General features: G+C 40.7%; 1 protein-coding gene across 2 annotated transcripts; it reads right to left on the reverse strand.

Annotated features, from left to right (window-relative positions):
• Positions 1-11,390: 11,390 nt before the first annotated feature.
• Positions 11,391-20,599, reverse strand: LOC310864164 (hepatoma-derived growth factor-like). 2 transcript variants are annotated; one of them, XR_014569721.1, is made up of 7 exons: positions 20,090-20,599; positions 17,445-17,521; positions 16,456-16,594; positions 15,444-15,602; positions 13,933-14,121; positions 13,722-13,806; positions 11,391-13,147 (listed from the first exon to the last, which is right to left on the reverse strand). XR_014569721.1 is itself a non-coding variant. In XM_083772748.1 (6 exons), exons 1-6 carry the CDS (start codon positions 20,174-20,176, stop codon positions 13,786-13,788), a joined length of 672 nt encoding a protein of 223 aa, XP_083628874.1. In that variant the 5' UTR covers positions 20,177-20,599; the 3' UTR covers positions 11,391-13,785. The 2 variants fall into 2 exon arrangements, 1 of the variants encoding a protein (XP_083628874.1); XM_083772748.1 differs by having other exon boundaries at positions 11,391-13,806.
• Between the last annotated feature and the right edge of the window lie 529 nt (positions 20,600-21,128).

Genomic DNA, 21,128 nt, shown 5'->3' on the forward strand with positions numbered 1-21,128 from the left:
TAAACCTGGCAAAGACCCATTATCCACAAAGAGCTACCGACCCATTTCCCTCTGCATCACCTACAAGGCTATATGAGAAGCTGCTACTCCAACGCCTCGTTGCCACTCATAGATGCCAAGCTGACTAAAGACCAAGCTGGTTTCCGTCCCAGCCGCTCCTGTGCTGGACAGAGCTCAACCTCACCCAACACATTGAGGATGGGTTTGAGGGGAAACAAATAACTGGAGCAGCATTCAGAGATCTCTCTGCTGCCTACGACACTGTCCAACACCACACAATGGTCAGGAAAAGCCTCCTCAACAACAGGCGCTTCTATGTCCAGTTAAATGACCAGAGGAGTAAATGGAAAGCCCAAAAGAACGGCCTCCCACAAGGTAGCCTGCTCGCCCCCCTCCTTTTCAATATCTACACAAACTACCAGCCACTACCCAATGCCTAATGCCAGCATTTCATCTACGCCGACAACCTCTGCATTACGACCCAACAAGCAGACTTCCAGAAGATTGAGTCTGTCCTTGAAAGTGCCCTCCAAGAAATGTCAAGCTACTACAATACAACCACCCTAAACCCAACCCATAGAGAACACCTCACACACACACATAATTTCCTTTCGTGGCTGTTTACATTCGAGGGTCGCTGGTACTCTCGAACGGAACAGTTTAACGTCATGCCCAGGACGAAAAGATATAGAGAACACCAACATGACAAATAACAGCAGGAAGGCATGAGCCACAATCCACCGTCTTGGCAAAGACCACACCACCCATAATTCACAACAGTCACAGCAAACTCTGTTGCATCACAACTGGTGTAGGTATTGGATGGAGCCTGCACATCACAGGTATAAAAAAAACGTTCTGTATTGAAATACTGACAACGTTTCGATCTATTTGATCTTCATCAGGTCATGTGTACACAAAACATACACTTTTATACTAAGGGAGTGCCCCCATCAACCAATCAAAACACCACATTTTGGTGCCCCTCCCATCACTGCAGGTGTGACACGTCAACCCTGAGTGAGTAGGTGGGGACCCAGACATATTGATGTAAATATAGTCTGTTCAGAAATGTTAGTGCCTCTCATAGAGCTTGTAGGTGATGCAGGAGGGAAATGGGTCGGTAGCTCTTCGGGGATAATGGGTCTTTGCCAGGTTTAGGGATTGCAACCACTTCGGCCTTTTTCCAAACAGAAGGGATGGTTTTCTGTGCTATGCATGTGTTCAGCATCCCCACAAGCCAGGTCCTTGCGTTAGGTCACAGGTGCTGTATCATTTCTGCCAGTATGCCATCAATCCCTGCTGCTTTTCCGGGTTTCAACTTTCCCATTGCAGTTTCACGTTCTTCTAAGTCGAAGGGTTTGGTTTGAGGGCTGGCTGATTGTGGTTGGTCTGATACCACTGTGCGATGGTATTCTATGTGAGTCGGTGGCGGTGTTGGTTACAACTGTTGGCCACCAGTTGTGACCAAGACCGCCACCGACCCACAGGAGAATACCATCGCACAGTGGTATCAGACCAACCACAATCAGCCAGCCCTCAAACCAAACCCTTCGACCTAGAAGAACTTGAAACTGCAATGGGAAAGTTGAAACCCGGAAAAGCAGCAGGGATTGATGACCTACTGGCAGAAATGTTACAGCACCTGGGACCCAACGCAAAGACCTGGCTTGTGGGGATGCTGAACACATGCATAGCACAGAAAACCATCTCTTCTGTCTGGGAAAAGGCCAAAGTGGTTGCAATCCTTAAACCTGGCAAAGACCCATTATCCACAAAGAGCTACCGACCCATTTCCCTCTGCATCACCTACAAGGCTATATGAGAAGCTGCTACTCCAACGCCTCGTTGCCACTCATAGACACCAAGCTGACTAAAGACCAAGCTGGTTTCCGTCCTGGCCGCTCCTGTGCTGGACAGAGCTCAACCTCACCCAACACATTGAGGATGGGTTTGAGGGAAAACAAATAACTGGAGCAGCATTCAGAGATCTCTCTGCTGCCTACGACACTGTCCAACACCGCACAATGGTCAGGAAAAGCCTCCTCAACAACAGGCGCTTCTATGTCCAGTTAAATGACCAGAGGAGTAAATGGAAAGCCCAAAAGAACGGCCTACCACAAGGTAGCCTGCTCGCCCCCTCCTTTTCAATATCTACACAAACGTCCAGCCACTACCCAAAGTAGTAGTACTGGAATGAAATGATAGAGAACACCTCACACACACATAGTTTCCTTTCGTGGCTGTTTACATTCGAGGGTCGCCGGTCCTGTCGAACGGAACAGTTTAACGTCATGCCCAGGACGAAAAGATATAGAGAACACCAACATGACAAATAACAGCAGGAAGGCATGGGCCACAATCCACCGTCTTGGGGGAAAAAAATAGCTGATCAATAAGCCCCAAACGCGTTGCACTGCGACGCGTTTTGAGCTTGTACATCGGCTATTTTTGCTACAACAGTAATATGCAACGTGGCCCTCTGGAGTGAGAGTGAAAATATAGTGGAAATATAGTCTCTATCGTCAAAGTTGCCCACCCCCATTCTAAACACTACAACATGCAGAGGAGAAGTCATAACAGAACCATCAAAACACTACAACATGCAGAGGAGAAGTCATAACAGAACCATCTAAACACTACAACATGCAGAGGAGAAGTCATAACAGAACCATCTAAACACTACAGCATGCAGAGGAGAAGTCATAACAGAACCATCTAAACACTACAACATGCAGAGGAGAAGTCATAACAGAACCATCTAAATACTACAACATGCAGAGAAGTCATAACAGAACCATCTAAATACTACAGCATGCAGAGGAGAAGTCATAACAGAACCATCTAAACACTACAACATGCAGAGGAGAAGTCATAACAGAACCATCTAAACACTACAACATGCAGAGGAGAAGTCATAACAGAACCATCTAAACACTACAACATGCAGAGGAGAAGTCATAACAGAACCATCTAAACACTACAGCATGCAGAGGAGAAGTCATAACAGAACCATCTAAACACTACAACATGCAGAGGAGAAGTCATAACAGAACCATCTAAACACTACAACATGCAGAGGAGAAGTCATAACAGAACCATCTAAACACTACAGCATGCAGAGGAGAAGTCATAACAGAACCATCTAAACACTACAGCATGCAGAGGAGAAGTCATAACAGAACCATCTAAACACTACAACATGCAGAGGAGAAGTCATAGCAGAACCATCTAAACACTACAGCATGCAGAGGAGAAGTCATAACAGAACCATCTAAACACTACAGCATGCAGAGGAGTAGCCCCTCTCGGGACCCTACATAAAGCTTTTCTGAAATTTTTATGAGTTTTATGTTGGGTCCCTGGTCAGACCTATATTTTCGTATGGAAATTCCAGTACACGGAAGTAGAAATTATCTCTAAAATAGGATCTGCGCCAAGTGACGGCATTATTTTCCTTGAGCTATTCTGAATTCGGTAACTTTAAGTAGCTATACATCCCGCTGCGAATATCTCCTGTGGCGCGGAAGCCGTTAAGTATTTTTAATCTTTGTTTGACCTTTATTTCTTCTTGTTTGTTTACCGTTTATTGTACCGCCTCCCGGTGTGCGGTTGGCTTGTGAGGCTACGTCCCTGCCTCTGATCTGCTGTGTCATAGCTATAGCGCCACTAGCTAGCCAGATAGGCGGTACAATGAGGTGTCAATAAACAAGGAAGGAAGAGAAGAATCCAAGCTTCCAAATCGGGCAAACATATTAAAAATACTTAACGGCTTCCGCGCCACAGGAGATATTCGCAGCGGCATGTATGGGTACTTATACTTTACATATTCAGAAAGCCTCACACTGAAAAATATCGTCAAAGAGCGCGGGGAGCCGCTAAACATGTTGTTTATGTTTTAAAATGGGTGCGTCCCAGGTGGCATGGTAGTAGTGCTACAGGACCCAATGCTATCTGTGTCAACAAAATGTCAGAAACTTCAGTAGCATTTGGGTTCTGCTTGGAGGGCTAGCAGAGGAGAAGTCATAACAGAACCATCTAAATACTACAACATGCAGAGAAGTCATAACAGAACCATCTAAATACTACAGCATGCAGAGGAGAAGTCATAACAGAACCATCTAAATACTACAGCATGCAGAGGAGAAGTCATAACAGAACCATCTAAATACTACAGCATGCAGAGGAGAAGTCATAACAGAACCATCTAACAGCATGCAGAGGAGAAGTCATAACAGAACCATCTAAACACTACAACATGCAGAGGGGAAGTCATAACAGAACCATCTAAATACTACGACATGCAGTCATAACAGAACCATCTAAACACTACAGCATGCAGAGGGGAAGTCATAACAGAACCATCTAAATACTACAACATTCAGTCATAACAGAACCATCTAAACACTACAGCATGCAGTCATAACAGAACCATCTAAACACTACTCTGTTCACCTCTAGTCGATTATTTATTCAGCCACGGACCACCATTTGACGCCATTTAGCCTCTCAGACCCATTTGAGCCACTGACCACCATTGTGAGCATAGAGTATATTATGAATAGAGAAGGCACCCAGAGGAAACCCTGAGGCGAAATGGACATAGTGGCCGAATGAAGGTATTGCAGCCTGGCCCCAAACACATGAACGCGCTGGTCCGTTGACTATCATTGTGCACGTTCACGACGGCAGCACGCTAGCTAGCTAACGAACTAGCGTGCATCCCAGAATGCTCTGTTCCTACTGTGTTGTGTTCATATATGTTACTACTACTTTATAAAACCATGATCCAGTAGCCGAATGGTTAGAACATCCGGGCCCGGGTTCACTTCCCAGTCGATGACCGAGTTTCTTTTCTTCTTAACAAACACAACACTGTTTGTTTGCATCAAGTCGAGGTCCTTTATTCATTCAGTATCTGAGCCACGGGACCACCATTTTTTGCCTCAAATACTGAATGAATAATGGACCTCGACGAGAAAAGCTAAAACAATTGTGCTAGTTTGGTAAGAATGAAGCTAACTCTCAGTCCTCGATGGGGATTCGAACCCGGGCCCTGTTGTCTACTAAGCGCCGAGGGTAACCATTGGGCTACTGGAACACGGTTTTACTCAGTGGCACGAACATAATATATAAACATCACAACAAGTTAACATATAAAGTGATCACAGATGTTTGAACAACAACAACGTTAAGTATTAAATAACATTTAACTTACCTGCTTGCTGCGGACACGAGGACGACCGACATGGTGACGTGGCAGAATCAAAACAACACTGAGCAAAACCCCCTCCACGCGTCTCTTCCGTATTTGAGGGGGCCGTCACTTCCTTCCGGGTGTGACGTGAGGCCACGCCCGTGAGTCTTTTGCCGCGATTTTCTTAATGTAGTCATATTGTAGTGATGTAGTCCTTGTACGTTACATCCGGGTCCCGTCCGCTTCTATTATGATTCTGAACGCGTGAATCTTTTTATTTTTTATTTTTTACAATAACGTTATTTTTCAGAAAGGAAGCCATTGAGGGTTAAAATGGGTCTTAATGCTTCCAACTCGAGTATAATTATTATTAATGTAACTGTAAAGTGTCCACGACAAAGAAAATGTATGACGTATAGGCTACTATACACCCGACTTTGAATACAACTTTATATAACTTCACGGGTTCAAACCCCTCTGATGTTTTTCTCAATCATTGATTCACAATACCAGAATGCACGTTTAATCATAATAGATAAAGCAGACAGCCCTGTGATTAAACCTTCAGCATTACACTGCAACCCCACTGTGGCTATACCTTTTTATTCACAATGCAAAGTTATTGTACTCCTAATAATATATCATGGTGTAGTCTAGCTCTGGTTTGATTGATTGATTGAAATATTTATTAACAGTTTGTAGAATTACAGTACATTTCAAGCACAAACTCAATACAAAGACTTAACTGTGAGTGGACGACCCAATTAAGCATTACACTTGTTTACAACAGGGTCCACATTGTTCAATTCATCAAAACATTTAGAGACATACAAATAGACACTTCTATGTAGCTAAAGAACAATATTATACCATAATATATCATGGTGTAGCACAGCACAGTAGATTCATATTTCAATCGATCTGGGATGTTAAAATTGTGCAAAACTCTGTTCAATGAATGGCCTCTTCTGCTACATAAAAAATTACTAAACATTAAACGTTACTTATACCTGTTATTGAGACTCCTATAGAGCATGTTGACATGGATAGCTTGGTTAGTAGTATCTCTGTTAGTTAATGCAGTTTGATTGATTAAATTAATAGCCTATTTTATTAGACAAAAATGTAGAACAGTAGTGTCATAGAGTGGAAAATGCCATTTGGTTTAATGTCACAGAATGCAGTGCCACGTAGAGCAGCATGATAAATGGTTAACTTTATAGTGTGTTAAAAAATGGCAGATCTGCAAGTTCAGTGTCTTGAATGAGATGTGCTGTGAGTTTGCATATCTGCTATTGTCCAGCATAGGACCGTTGCACAGTGAAGTATAAACAAGGCTTTAGGATTTATAAGTCGTTTTTAGAATATAATAGAATATTCACTCCAGTGAATAGCATTTATCCATTTAGATAACTTTTTGATGTTATTTAATTACTTATTTTTACACAGAAACATAATGTGTGTCTTTACAATAACTGTAATGTAATAATAATACTAATAATGTAATGTAATAATTATTAATTAAATAACCTTATTTTATTCTGAAGGCAACCGGATGTCTTAAATTAGCTAGCTCTCAGACAGGAAGTACTAAATTAGCTCAAAAGACGGAGCCACCAGTGAGTGGTCCTTGAGGGGGTTCTCCCCAGTCCCCAGCTAAATGATGGGAGAGTTTGTAACCAACCAAATTGACCCTTATCGATATTTCAGTGTAAAAGAGTGTAAAATTAAAGCAAATGGAGTCCATTTGGTTTCATTTCATGTAATTAGGGACAAAATGTTATTCAACAACAAAATATTCTAGGCCTATACGTTTTGGGTTTGAGAGGCTAAATGTCATCAAATGCTGGTCCGTGGCTCAAATGCTGAATAAATAATGGATCATCACCTTGATATGAAAAGGGTTGAAAACCACTGCATTAGAACCCCATGTATTACAGTATTTTTGAGGGGCGCCAAACAGTCCCGCCCAGCTTTGTATGTAGCCTACCCCATAGTGATGATTTGATTGGCTGAGCACGGAATGTGATGTAGGCTATCATCATATGTATGATGAATCTTGATAAGAGCGACCCTCACTTCACACAAGTGTGATTTTTTGGAATACTTGTGACTTTCACTCCACTACATTTCAAGGACAAATATTGCGCGTTTGACTTTGACTCCAACACATTTCTAGGAAGAGATAAGTATAGCCTTCAATATGAATTAACTAACCATTTAAGCCGTATTTCAAAGCCTAAAACCATAATCATATAGTTCCCAGTGCATGCAGCTCACCCATGTAATGTGTTATCTGACTAACCTCAGTCATGGCATCAAAAAAATCAGGCATAAGAAAATCTGTCAGATCCATATATGGGCACAAAGGAGGGGTATGCCCATATCAGGACATATATTGATGACATCAGATATCTTCATATATGGGCACAAAAGGGACAAGGAGAGAGATATCAGTCGGATTGGCAGTGCAGCGTAGATTTGAGGGCTGCATAGTGAGGTGATGATCTGCTATAGTTAATATAATATAATATATATATTATATATAATAATTATATAATATATAATATAAAATAGCAGATCTACACCATACGATCTACACAGTTACGTGTGTGATGTGTTGTGAGCTTGTAGAACTGAGCTTCAGTATTGGAAAATCATTTAATTAAGGGGGGAAATGTCTAAATGTTAACACAGCAATGCATTGATATGAGGGGAAAAAAATACTTTGCAATTAATACTTTTTAATAGGCCTACTTGTTTTTAAGGGTCCACTCCAGCACTTTCACTTCAGGCATATTGGAAGTTCATAAGAGATGAGAAATGTGATAGTGTGACAAATTGATTTGATTTGAAGATGCCTTTGCCACAGATCATTTTTAGCTATAAGCTTCTTGTTCCTCAAGAGAGGGAATTATTTTGCATTCACTGTACAATTACTGCAAACACAAGGAAACAAACAAATCATGATACACATTCCTATGTACAGTGTTATGAAGCTTATATAAATCCAAGCTTTCAAGTATTAGAAATTGAGACACCAAAACCACATGATAGGGTCAGCGTCAGGGGAAAAGCAAGATAGCTAAACTGGGCCATGAGTCTGGGAAGGCCCAGAGAGTTTAGATTAATGGGCGGTTAGCTTGGTGGTTTCTTTTAGGCCTACATAGTGGGGTCAAAAACATCAAGTTTCGTGATAAGCCTTAGGTATATTTATAGCGACCATGCCCACAGGGCATGTGTAGTTGCAATTGCTTAAAAAAAAGAAAAGAAAAGTGCAACTGAGCATTTAGTTAGGATGCAGTCATTAATCTTGTGAAACAGATGATGCACCGGCTGCCACCGCAAATCTAGAAATCAATATAGCAAAATATCTGTTGTTCACCTACCTACCAGCACAATCTGTCTGTATTATCTACTCAATAATTCCCCTGTGGAATATAAATGAGCTGCCAAAACAACAATACACACAAAACCCCTCAAATTAATAGAGTATAATAGTCCTTTACTTGTTCAGCTGCAATAGCTATACACCTTAATGTCATTTCACACCTGATCAAATGAGTGTGGAAACAAATAATGTACTTAAAGAGTTCACCATATTTGCGGAGGACGAGGAGAATGATAAAAACAAATCACACCCGTGTGAAGTGAGGGGCGCTCTAATCATCGTACATCATCATCAAGAATGGTGGTCCCTTATTGGCCAAGGGTCCCCACCGACATACCCAGTCGATTTGCTCAGCCACATTATATGACATAAGTTCTACATCCATTGTCAATGGCATTTAATGTTTGTGTTCAGACAGAATCTACACTCAGCCTGTGTCATGGAGAAGGTCATGTTTATGAAAAGAGAAGGGAACCCGCACACTCATAATAATGCTCCAAAAGATAAATGTATTGACAACTGTAACGAAGTGGTCCTCCGTTACTGATATTTGGCACATTTCAATATGTGTATTGTTTGACACACAAAGGAAAAGTCATGAGTTTAACTGGTTTATTGAAAGTATTATGAACATGAAAATACAATTATGTAATATGAGACTGTGTTATGGGTACGTGAATACTGACTGCTTCTGTTCTGTCTGTTCCAGTGTGTTCGGACAAAAAAGTCCCAGGCTACCAGAGCACCATGTATTGGTCTGGACTGGACCACAGTGAAATAGCCATGGGGGTGTTTGAGTTATGCATTGGAGCTGCTAATGATAATGTGATATGTGGGTTATCTTGCAATAGTGGGCATCATTGATATGTACTTACCGGTGTAGGGATATAGATTTATAGGTTCATGTGATGTGGGGTTCAGAAAAGGGTTGCATGTTTAACCAGGTAATATGGTACAGTCTGCACTGATTGGTTCAGCTGACTATAAAAGGCTGCCAGGAAGCACACACCAACTCAGTGTTGGATTCAGTGAGAGGACATGGTGGAGCTGCACACCAACATGCCCTATTTGTTTGCTGCCTGTGTTCTGCCATTTCCCATGCTGTCAACCTTCTTTTTGGAATAAACCACGGTGTGGCTGCTTTTTACTTCCTGACTCTGTGCTAATTTCCAGCCGCTTATCGGGCAGACACTACAACATTTCGAGCCAAGGCTCTTCATCTGGTCAAACTCAGAGTTGATGGACTCCCTCATAACCTAAAGAGAGAGCACAGAGTGTGTGTGTGTGTGTGTGTGTGTGTGTGTGTGTGTGTGTGTGTGTGTGTGTGTGTGTGTGTGTGTGTGTGTGTGTGTGTGTGTGTGTGTGTGTGTGTGTGTGTGTGTGTGTGTGTGTGTGTGTGTGTGTGTGTGTGTGTGTGTGTGTGTGTGTGTGTGTGTGTGTGTGTGTGCGCGTGCGAGCAGGTTCCCTTCTCTTTGCATATGTTACTTTTTGAACCCAGCACCTCCACGAAGTGATGTGCGTATTTTACTATATTTTCTGATGGTCATGTTTATCCATGGAGGACAGACCCAGACTGGACACACTAATGATATCTACAAGTTGGACACCACCACAATGGTCTGGACTTAAATTAAGACCAGAGGAACTCCACCTCCTGCTTCATCATATCACTGTGCCACCATCATCGGGACAAAGATGTTTGTATTTGGGGGCAGGAGGGGGTGGGATCAGTACTACAACACCATCAGAGTGTTTGACACAGAGACCAACCACTGGCTGACCAGTGACCACACCTGCACGCTATTGTCATTCAGCCTTCACCTACAATGGTTATGCAGATGGCTGGAATAACTCTCAGTATTTAAAGGATATGTGGACATTCAGTCCAGAAACCTTCTCCTGGAAGAAGGTTGAGCCCAAGGGGAACGGCCCATGTTCAGGGATATATATTAAGTGCTGTTGCATGGTGGGAGATCGTATCTTCCTCTTTGGAGGATCCAGTGATGACCTGTATGTCTTAGACTTCGGTCCTAGCCTCAAGACATTATGTAAGCTAGCAGTTATTCAGTACAGTCTGAACTCACACACATCAGGTAGGAACTGGTAGCCCTGACAGCAACATCCAATAGGAACTGGCAGCCATGACTAGCAACAGCCAATAGGAACTGGCAGCCATGACTGCCAAATTAACAAAACCTCCCAAAAAATCAACAGGCAAGGCCGAACACAAAAAAAATCACACCCATGTGAAGTGAGGGGTGCTCTTGTCATCGTACATCATCTCATACTGGCCAATCAGTAGCGCCCTTATTGGCCAAGCACTCCCACTGACATGTGATTGGTTAGCCGTGGTTTTGCTCGTCTACATATGATGTAAAATTACCCTTCAATGTCAATGGCATTTAATGTTTTGATGTTTAATTTATGTCATATTTGGCAAAGTTTTGACCTAATTTCTCCTTTCATTGTCAATGGCAAATATTGAGACGTGTGGAGACAAGATTTAGCAGACATTTGACCTGAATTCCCCTTTCATTGTCAATGGCAAATACTGAGACGTGTGAGGACAAAGTATAAGTCCCATAATTTACTGTATGTCTATGTCTATGAATATGTAATCTTGGTTTAAAACTAGAATTTTGATTTAAATAGCTCTTGTGGCTTTGTACATCTAGTATTACCTTGACCTGTTATAATGCTTTGTCTTCATTCCCTGCACCCACTCCTCAAAAGCTCCAAGAGAAAATCTCACAACCTCCCAACACATCACAAAAGATTACACAAATAGGTGGAGTATTTTTGTAATCAACGTTTATTAATGAATTATTAATTAACTAACTAACTAGCGACTACAATGATAAAATTGAGCAGATTAAGATTAAGCTGAGTGACAGTTTGTAAATGTGAGATGAAGCTAAACCAAGGATTACAAGATAATACACCATGGGAATTTATGTGGCAGAATTGAGCACTGTCCATTTTGTTATGAATCAGTGGGATTTGGTAGTGGCATAAGGGTCTTGCAGTAGACAGTACAGAATGTCTGCACATGGATGGCAAACTGAGCAAAACATGGGTTATTTCCATTTCAAGAAGTGATTTTTCCCTACATTCCATTAAAAATGAATAATACAGGGTGAAGGGCTGTCAAAACAATCAATATAACATACAAATGACACAAAAAACAGCATACATGTCAAAACAGTTGAAGATTCAATACCACCTCAAAAGAAAAAAAATAAACCACACCATAATCAAGACTCTTAAGATAAATTAAATATTCTTATATTCAACATGTCAAATTAAATATTTACTCACACTTTGGATCCACAATTTGAATTCACAGCCAAAATCAAGAGACCATCTAAACAAAAATATTAATATTCCAGTTAAGTGTGTTTGATAAGAGACAATACAACCGGTTTCAGATATTTGGCCCAGCAAATGCTAAGCATTGTCAGCTGACTTCAAACTTACTGTGCGTTACTTGCGAGAAAAACATTTTAGGGGAGAGAAAAATATATATACTTTGATACTACAGACTGCTGTATGCAATTGATGGATCTCTAAATGTCCCCCTACTAATAGCTATCAGTAGCTAGCAATGTCAGCATTATGAGCCAGAAAAATCAGAAGACAGAGCAAATTAATACAAAGTGGACTCAAAATGATTTGCCAAAAACACATCAGCAAATCAAGTGAACCGCATTCCCCTATATGTAATTTCTTGACCTTTTTTTTATTTAGGGACCCAGCATAGACACAATAACACTCAGGAATGTTTTTTATTATTATTATTTTTAATAATGCACATTATCATCATCAAACTAAGTTAATCTGGAAAGTACAGAGGGACAAATCACAATGTCTTTTTTAGATATTTTGTTTAAGTCATAGTCTATCATTCTTCTCAATTGGGGCTTACATATTCAAGACATTCAAAAGCCAAGTAAGTAATTAATGGGATCTAGTGAAATACTAATGGCATAATTTGGTCATTATCTATGAAGCATGCAATGAAATCAGCAACAAAAGCTATCAAGCATATTAATATCCTACAGTAAACTAGACAAGGCTTAATGAGGCGAAACAGCATCGAAAGTGCGACTCGTATATCAAAATAAATCACCTGTTTTGAGATCAGGCCGGAGAAAACGGAGGAAGGGTCAAACAAAACAAAGTCATACATTTATGCATATTTAAGAGCTGAGAGCCTGCAGATTTGTTATTTTATGAATCGGCAATACAACATTCAGTAGAATCCTCCTATTTTTTAGAACCAATATACTGTCAACGTATGTATTTGGGGCCACACAAATTAAAAAACAATGTTTAACAGTGCCCAGTGTCTCATATCCCAAAGTTTTATATTTTGTATGCATTCCCTGCAGAAGAATCAGGGTATATTCTTTGGTTCAAAGTTGCCTGTGTCTTTATAATTTCCAGGCCAATCTCAGGACAAAGGTGATGCATGTGTCAATGTTTCAGCAGATGTTTGCCGACAAGGATGACTTTTGAAGAGGCCCAAGTGTTTTGTTTGGGCTGCTCATACTGTATGCCTCACAAGAGAAAAAAGATTATTTTAAGGCAGGAAGTGAGGGGGCTAACATGCAACACTGAGTTTGATTCAAAGTCAGATTCAAAGCCGAGACACAACATGGATGTGCAGTAACAGATTGAGCAACCAGGGCACCCATCCTCACTTGGAGGAACATTTTTGTTAAACACATAATTCAATTTGTATGGCCTAGACATTTCTGCTTTTTTACATGAATCCCCCCTCAAACTGCCAATTTATTTTTGTTTATGGTAGGTTTTTCTCTCTTTTCATTATAAGAATTCAGCGTGCATTCCGTCTAACCAGAAATGAATTTGACACCTAGCTTCCAGACTTTGTAATTATGTAATTGCACTTTGAAATAAAAAATATATACACACAACAAATTCCCATTTATAAACGAGCCTTAAAGTGCTCATTTCAATTGTTTGAAATCTGATTAGCAAACCTTTACATTTTGGGATATATAACATCCCAAAAATAGCAAATGAAAACTTGTTTATCTCAATACAAACTTTTTTAGGTTTTAAAATTATCTGTTGAAACAGCAGAAATCTAGCCTCCTTGCAGCTTACTGTTTTGTTGCTTCCAATTCCAGAGAGGAGCTGATGGCTCTGGGTTTTCTTCTGGGAGTTGGTTTTAAGCACGGTCTGTCAAGGCCTGAAAGAGGTAATGAACACATTCAAAACAAAATTCAAAATACATTCCTACTTTGCCTTACTTACAATGATGCTCATTTTTCCACAGGAAAAGTAAAACACCAATAAGGCTCACAGCCTCACACACCTTGTCTTCTGTTAGCCGGTCCCCAGCAGGTGGTTTCTCCTGGGCCTCTGGCTTTGACTCATTCAACGTAGATGGAGCAGTGGGCTTGGAGCCTGCCACGTCATTGAGCTTCACCTCTTTGTTAGACTTTTTGTCGTCCGCTTTTGAGTCTCCCTCCCCGTCGGTGTCCTTCAGCCGTTTTGGAGATGCCTGCCAGAAGCGTTTGAGAAAGCAAAATAAAATCTCATGTCAGACCAAGTCCTGTTGTGAAACAGAACGAAAGGAGCCCCCCCCCCACACACACACACACTAGCGACGTTTCATAAATATGAGATCCTCATTCTGTGACGTCTCCAATTAATCAGGAATGTCACAGAAACCTCACCAGCAATTTAAAGAATCATACTGCAATTAATGCATGTTATTGTTCAAATACAGCTTCAGACATCTATCGTAAATAAACAGAACATTTTGTGGTATTTTTGTCTAAAGTAATTTAGTCCTGAGGCCGATTCTAGTTTTCTGAAAAAGTACAAAATAGGGTTACACATAGACACACAGGGACTACAAATTTCAAACGGTGTACTGCAGGCCAGCCCATAGAAGACCATTGAAATTCAACTGTAGTTAGCCTACTTTTAAAATAATATGAAATTAACTGAAGACTATATTGATTTGAATAAAAATATGTTTCCAAGTGTCTTTGTCAACATATCTTGTTGTTTCCTCAATCGAGGATGTACAGTATTTCATATTTAATTGACCACTTGAATGAATTACCCATAGTGTTAACAGAGCAGAGGGGAGACGGCAGACAGAGAACCTGTCGCTTTGAAGGGACGTCACTGCATTTACGAGGCTACGAGCATCAAGTTGAATTCTCAATAATACATCCCGATCCCAACTGACTTGATTCATTAATGTCTATAATGTATTTTGAACATGTCACAGGCTTATATGCTCTACCTACCGCGGAGCTCCGAGAGTGTGTTTTACCCTTGTCAACTTGTATAATTAACTTGGCTGAATAGTTGGAAAAATAACCCAGCTAAATGGAGGAGTGACATATCCTGATATTTTCAACTACCTAGTGAATTCTCCAGATGAGTATTTACTATAAATAAATTGCAAGATGCTCTTAGGATAATTTTCCACAAATAAACAGCTTATAAAACTTAACAAATATATCTGGGATTTGAAAACCGCAAGGGATGCGACCGTGACGTATATAATGTGCAACCACTTTAACTTGAGATTTACGATGCTAGCAATTTTGACACACTGATGGAGTATATTATAGTACATTGTGGATTGTATATTGAGATGGCAGGTATGTGACATGGAAAAGGACAAATCAAATGAATGAATGAAATTAGGGTATTTTATGAAAGCCTGCAACTTAAATGTGGGGGTTGAGTGTCTTCTGTTGCGTTGGATGGTGTTACAAGGTATTCCCCAACCCTGTCTTGGCTTAATTGTGCACATTATATACTGAACACTTGCATGGCTACTATAAAAAGGAAAAGATTGACCTCTGTAGATTCTCCTGCTTTCCGTTTAGCCCCACCCCTCTCATTCTTCTCATCGATGACCAGGGCTCCTTCGTCCTCATCACTGCTGGCGTCTGCGTCTCCTTTCTCCACACTTTCTGTCTCACCTGCCGCTTCCGTTTCATTCTTCTTCTCTTCTGCCTAAGACAGAAATGTGAATGTTCGATATTCACAAGAGAGAGTTTTAACATGTATGATCATGATTTCAGGGTAAAAAAAAACTCTGAACATTATAAAAGACACTTCCCACCCCGCTCACTCACTGTTTGAACTGTTGCCATCAGGCAGACGGTACAGAGTGATCAAGTCCAAGACCAACAGATTCAGTAACAGTTTCTATCCCACAGCGGTAGTTGCACTCAATGCTGCTAAAAAATGATCTGTTGCTGCGACACTTTTAGTTTCTATTATCTATTATCTATTACCTTCTATTACTATTTATTATCTTAAGTACAATAAGGGTTTGTTGTGCGATAACAGCTGAAAATGACATGCTTGTGCATTAGGGCTGCTGGGGTTGTGCAATAACAAGAAGTCATGTGTTTTTGTTTTATCTTGTACAGTATGTTGTTTTGTGATATGATGCACTGATTGGTTAGCACTTTTAATTTCGTTGTACACGTTGCAATGACAAATAAAGATCTATCTATCTATCTAAAGGGTAAAAAGTACGTTGAATGCAAAAAAAGCATGAAAGTGAACTTCCACACATTTATGTTGACTTGACAACAGTGTTCTTAACCATTTAAACCCTATATGTATTAGTCCCCCACAGGCCCGTACTTAGTCTGCTTTTCCAATTCTCGTTGGTTTAAAATAAATAGACAATCTACTTGCTCTGCTATTCTCACCAAATGTTCGCCTATATTTGCCTATAATGACAGGCCCAGGATGGGGATGCTAGGGTTCAAGTGGTTACGGCATTTCTACTTTTCTAAAAGTCTGCAAAGCCATAAATTATTGATAAAACTGGTTGAAATAGCAGCACACACACCTCATAGGCTTCATGTGTTACTGTGGGATTATTCTCAATTTCCCAGAGCCCTTCACTGAAGCCTTTCCTCTTAGTGGGTTTTCCAAACTTCTCCTTACATTCGTCGTAGGGGAACAAGTCCTTGGCCCCCAAGAATGCTCTAAGAGGAGACAAATGTTAAAATGATCAACCGGCATCCAAGTTCATTTTGTCTTTGATATGCAAATTAATCCGCTTATAACATTTACAAAAACTCTGCATCTTGTGCCAAGAACCTTTGTCCATCTTGCTATATTTAGAGTTTTAGACGAATGTTGATTTGTAAATCAAAAGAGAACATGACATGGTTGCCATTTTAATATTATTAATATTGATATTACAATAGGCTATACAATGTTCTTTTCAAACAAACAAAAAGGTTTGAGCACACACCAATAGTGGGGAGGTGCTGACCATGGGAGATAAACTTGAACCGAAAGGAGGAGAGGTTGCACAACTCGTAGTCAAGATGACAGCAAAATAGGGATAACAATAATTATTTTATTATTATAAAAATATATATAAACAACATATACAATCGGGGTGTTTTTTTCTCCTTTCTCTTAATGAGACATTTAGATCGTGTCAAAGGTCATGTCTCACTTAGACACAGGATCTGACCTGAGTTTTGACCTGATGGTCAAGATTCAATGTATGGAAGGAGATAGGGCCCGCACACCATCTTTAGGCAAAGCAATTACTTTATTGTAGGACGTTTCGATCTCACAGGATCTTCATCAGGTCAAGAAGATTCAATGTATCCCCTGAGCAAGCAGGCAGGCTCTAGCTCAATGTTAAAAATCAGCACAGGAAACCGGATTCAAATCCGGGGTAGAAGAGGAAAGTTACATAGTGCTGCAGCTATAAGTGTTCATCAGTACATTATTAAGTGTCAAATGGCCTAAACCACAATGACAGTAGTGCACCTGACAGGAGGTATGTTGCAGTGATCACAAAAAACTTTCACTCACGTCTCATGTGTTCCAAAGAAGAACACTTGGTACTTGTTAGACGGGGACTTCACTGCTCCTTCAGGTAACTCATCAATCTGTGAATAAGCAGGCAATTTAGCAAATGTCATAATGAAATAAACACACACACACACGAAAGTATCACCAGTAAGAAAGATGCCTGAGGGCGAGAAGCGACCTCGCTCTTTTGGGGCAAATTCGTGCACGCATCCGCCTGGGTGACAGCAGACTGCTGGGCGAGCGCTGGCGCTTTGGAATGGGGAGTCAGATCAACATATCCGCCTGGGTGACAGCAGACTGCTGGGCGAGCGCTGGCGCTTTGGAATGGGGAGTCAGATCAACATATCCGCCTGGGTGACAGCAGTCTGCTGCTGGGCGAGCGCTGGCGCTTTGGAATGGGGGGGGGGGGGGGGGGGGGGGGGGGTCAGATCAACATATCCGCCTGGGTGACAGCAGACTGCTGGGCGAGCGCTGGCGATTTGGCTTGAGTGTACAGGGTTTGATGAGGTCAGATCAACATATGGAATGTCAGAACAGGTCAGCTCCATATATGGAGATCTAAGGGTGGCAGCGGGGACAGTGTCTTGAGTGTACAGGGTTTGATGAGGGCCCAGAAGGCCCGGGCCTTCATTTTTGGGCCTGTTGAGAACTCTAGTTTTCGCCTAGTTTCCGTCTAGTTTAAATGGACAGGTATCAGTCAAAAGGGAGACATCGAAGAGGAAGGATGGATGGGGAAGGATCAACATATGTAATGTCAGAAAGAACAGATCAGCTCCATATGGAGATCTAAGGGGTTGAGGTGAGATGTAGAGTTGCTGGCCAATATTGATGACATGTGATGTCACGAGGCATGACCATATATGGGGTGTGACTGACGGGAAATGCACGGTTTCATTTGTGGTCGTAATTATGATGGCTGAGTGAGCATACGGTAGGGCTGCACAATTATGGTTTGAATCATAATCTTCATTACTTTGCTTAATATTGTAATCACAGTTATTGCAATTATAATTTTTTGGGTGGAAATTAGTTTTGACCATTTTCTTAATGTCTGTTTTGCTCATTGTTCTATTCGGTACCATTATATCAAATGGTATGTAATGGCCTCTGTGAGGATGGGGGATCTGGTTATACTAAACGCTGTGTAATGTGAGGAGACAAGGGCACAGTGTCAACAGCAGACCAAATAAGGTGTAGTATGAATTAATTGCCTAGTTTCATGATACAAAACTGTTAAAACTTAAAATCACAATTTATTTTGTATTTATTTTGTATTAATTGTTCAGCCCTTGCTATCGTGGACTAGTCAGTTTGCATCTAACAAAGCCTCCAGCCAATGAGACCATTTGACATTCACTGATAGAGCCGCTTTGTCAACATATGAGTCTGTCTGATATGATTAAAAAAGGAGGGAAATGGAGAGCAATCAATACATTATGACATTATGAGAATAAGTCCTGTGTTTTCCATTTAGGCCTACTGGTCAAATTAAACGACAAATGTATAGATACATTTGTCGTTTAATTTGATTTATTTTAGATCTATGTATAGCAGCTAGGGAAGCAGCAATAATATGACCCAGACTGAGCATTCTTGGTGGGGTCCCTGGTTATGGTGTGTAATGTGTAGTGTAGTCGACTGCAACGACACACAGCACTGTATTTCAGATAAGTTTTGCTTGCTATGTATTTAACTTTCACATTGTACATAGGCTGGTGGCACACCACATGCTAGCACACCACCAGTGCTAAATTAATTACAGAGGAAACACTGAAAGGATGTGTGAGTGAGAGTGACTGGGGTTTGGAAGGTGTTACTTATGAAAGAAAGTTAGACAATGCATTTTTGTATGTATTGTGGAACAAATTATGCCCCTCACCTTTTACCCAAGTGAATGATGCATTAGATTTTTTACAATTAACATTCCATTTGATTATAAGTGATATAAATAAATGACAAACTACCTACCTAAGGTAAACATATTGACAGCTGGACGTGTTGAGTCACAAACATATTCGTTTCAAAGCCAGGAAATATATTTATATTACACATTATTATACATTAGGCTACATTTTAAAGTTTCACAGTATCGATTTGTAACCGACAGTGCACAAAATCATGTAACCATATGGTTCCTAAATGTAACTCAGAGAGCGTATGAATGCAACCAAATGAACCCGTTACATTTGCACCCTGTGATGATTGTGATAACAGTTAACTGTTGAACAAAACAACGTGGCTGAGTCAGTAGTAGGCACGAGAATAACCGTTAGGAGGACTTTTATGTTCATTTGCGTGTTGCATCATTATCAAACAACAACTTTAATCGAGTTTCACTTAATATATTCATTTTGGGACAAATAAAGTAACATACATTTGATTTAAATAATGTCACCACCAGCCACCAGGCAGTCTGTTATAGCTGGAGTTCTGGAAGCTGAGGGGACTATTTTTCTCAAAATGAATCATCCAGTCAACTGAACTGTGGTGGATGTCTGACGTACGCAACTAACGTAACTGACTCAGCTAGGCTAAAACACGAGCTAACCGTGGGCCTAAATATAGACTGTAAAAGAGTAGCAGAAAAACATAACCGTGGTGAATGTATGAATCGCAATGAGGCGCGATGAACGTCGGTTACTTACCCTCGCAGGCCAATGTGGATATCCCTTCATCTTAGCGAACACCAGATCCCCGGGTTTATACTCTCTTTGCCTGTTCGTCCTCGGCATGTTTTTTTCTCTTTCTTTTTCTTTGAATGAATGGCGTGTGTATCAATCAGCAGAAGCCAAATCAGAGGCACCGTTTCGGTAATTTAGGACAGCGATCCCTCCAGATCTCTTAATACACAGACAGAAACAGGCAAAGCTTCAGTTTATCTCCTCAAATGGAACCACCACCACGCATAGTAGGGGAGCTGCAACCGAAGAGCTGCGCGACTTTTACGCGGATGTTTTGGAAGAGAGAGAGAGAGAGAGAGACACCATGAAGCAGGGTCAATAATACCGCTCCGGTATAGATGTTTTTTGTATGATCATCCACGCCGAAAATAAGTCTGTATTTAATTGTTTATCTCCGATCCACAGGCTTCCCTCGAGGTGTTATGGTTTGAAATTGAAACCCGCTTCCCTCTCGATAGACGCACCCCCAACACTCTATTCCATCTCTAGTGTACTACTCTGTTAGAGATAAAGCGCCCCCTGCCGGATGGATTCGTTTGAGGAATTCCCCCATTAATTTCCCCCCACACACAAAATATACAAAACAATATAAAAAAAGAAAAATCCAATATTTATTTATTTGTATTATGTTTTATATTTTGTTTGCTAGAACATTATGTTTTAATGGAAGGGGCCCGGGGGGTACAAACAATATATGATACAATCATGCCATTGCAAGAAAGTTAGATTGTTATTACCTTACCTGTACATGGAAATGTTATCATTGTCGTGTTTACTTCAAGCTTTTTCCAGTGAGCTTTCAATCATCATCAGCAGAGGCAAACATATATGAAATAACACTTGTTTTGAACATTAAGTGAAAGAAGTGTAAGGTTAGATTATTGGGGATTGTTAAAAATTGAATTGAATTTTAATTTATAGGGCCTATTCTTGTTTCACGTGCTTGTCGGTGGGTGGCGGTAATGTGCGTCCGTTTGTCAAGCTCCATTAAAAAACATGACGA

This window comes from Protomyctophum parallelum, assembly GCF_964188405.1.
Source record: "Protomyctophum parallelum genome assembly, chromosome: 1".
NCBI lineage: Eukaryota > Metazoa > Chordata > Actinopteri > Myctophiformes > Myctophidae > Protomyctophum > Protomyctophum parallelum.

Coding starts and splice junctions, on each gene's coding strand:
- LOC310864164 (XM_083772748.1), bottom strand. CDS start 20,176: ATGCCGAGGACGAACAGGCAAAGAGAGTATAAACCCGGGGATCTGGTG. Junction 17,522..20,089: donor ATCCACATTGGCCTGCGAGG/GTAAGTAACCGA, acceptor GCTTATTCACAG/ATTGATGAGTTACCTGAAGG. Junction 16,595..17,444: donor TTCTTTGGAACACATGAGAC/GTGAGTGAAAGT, acceptor GTCTCCTCTTAG/AGCATTCTTGGGGGCCAAGG.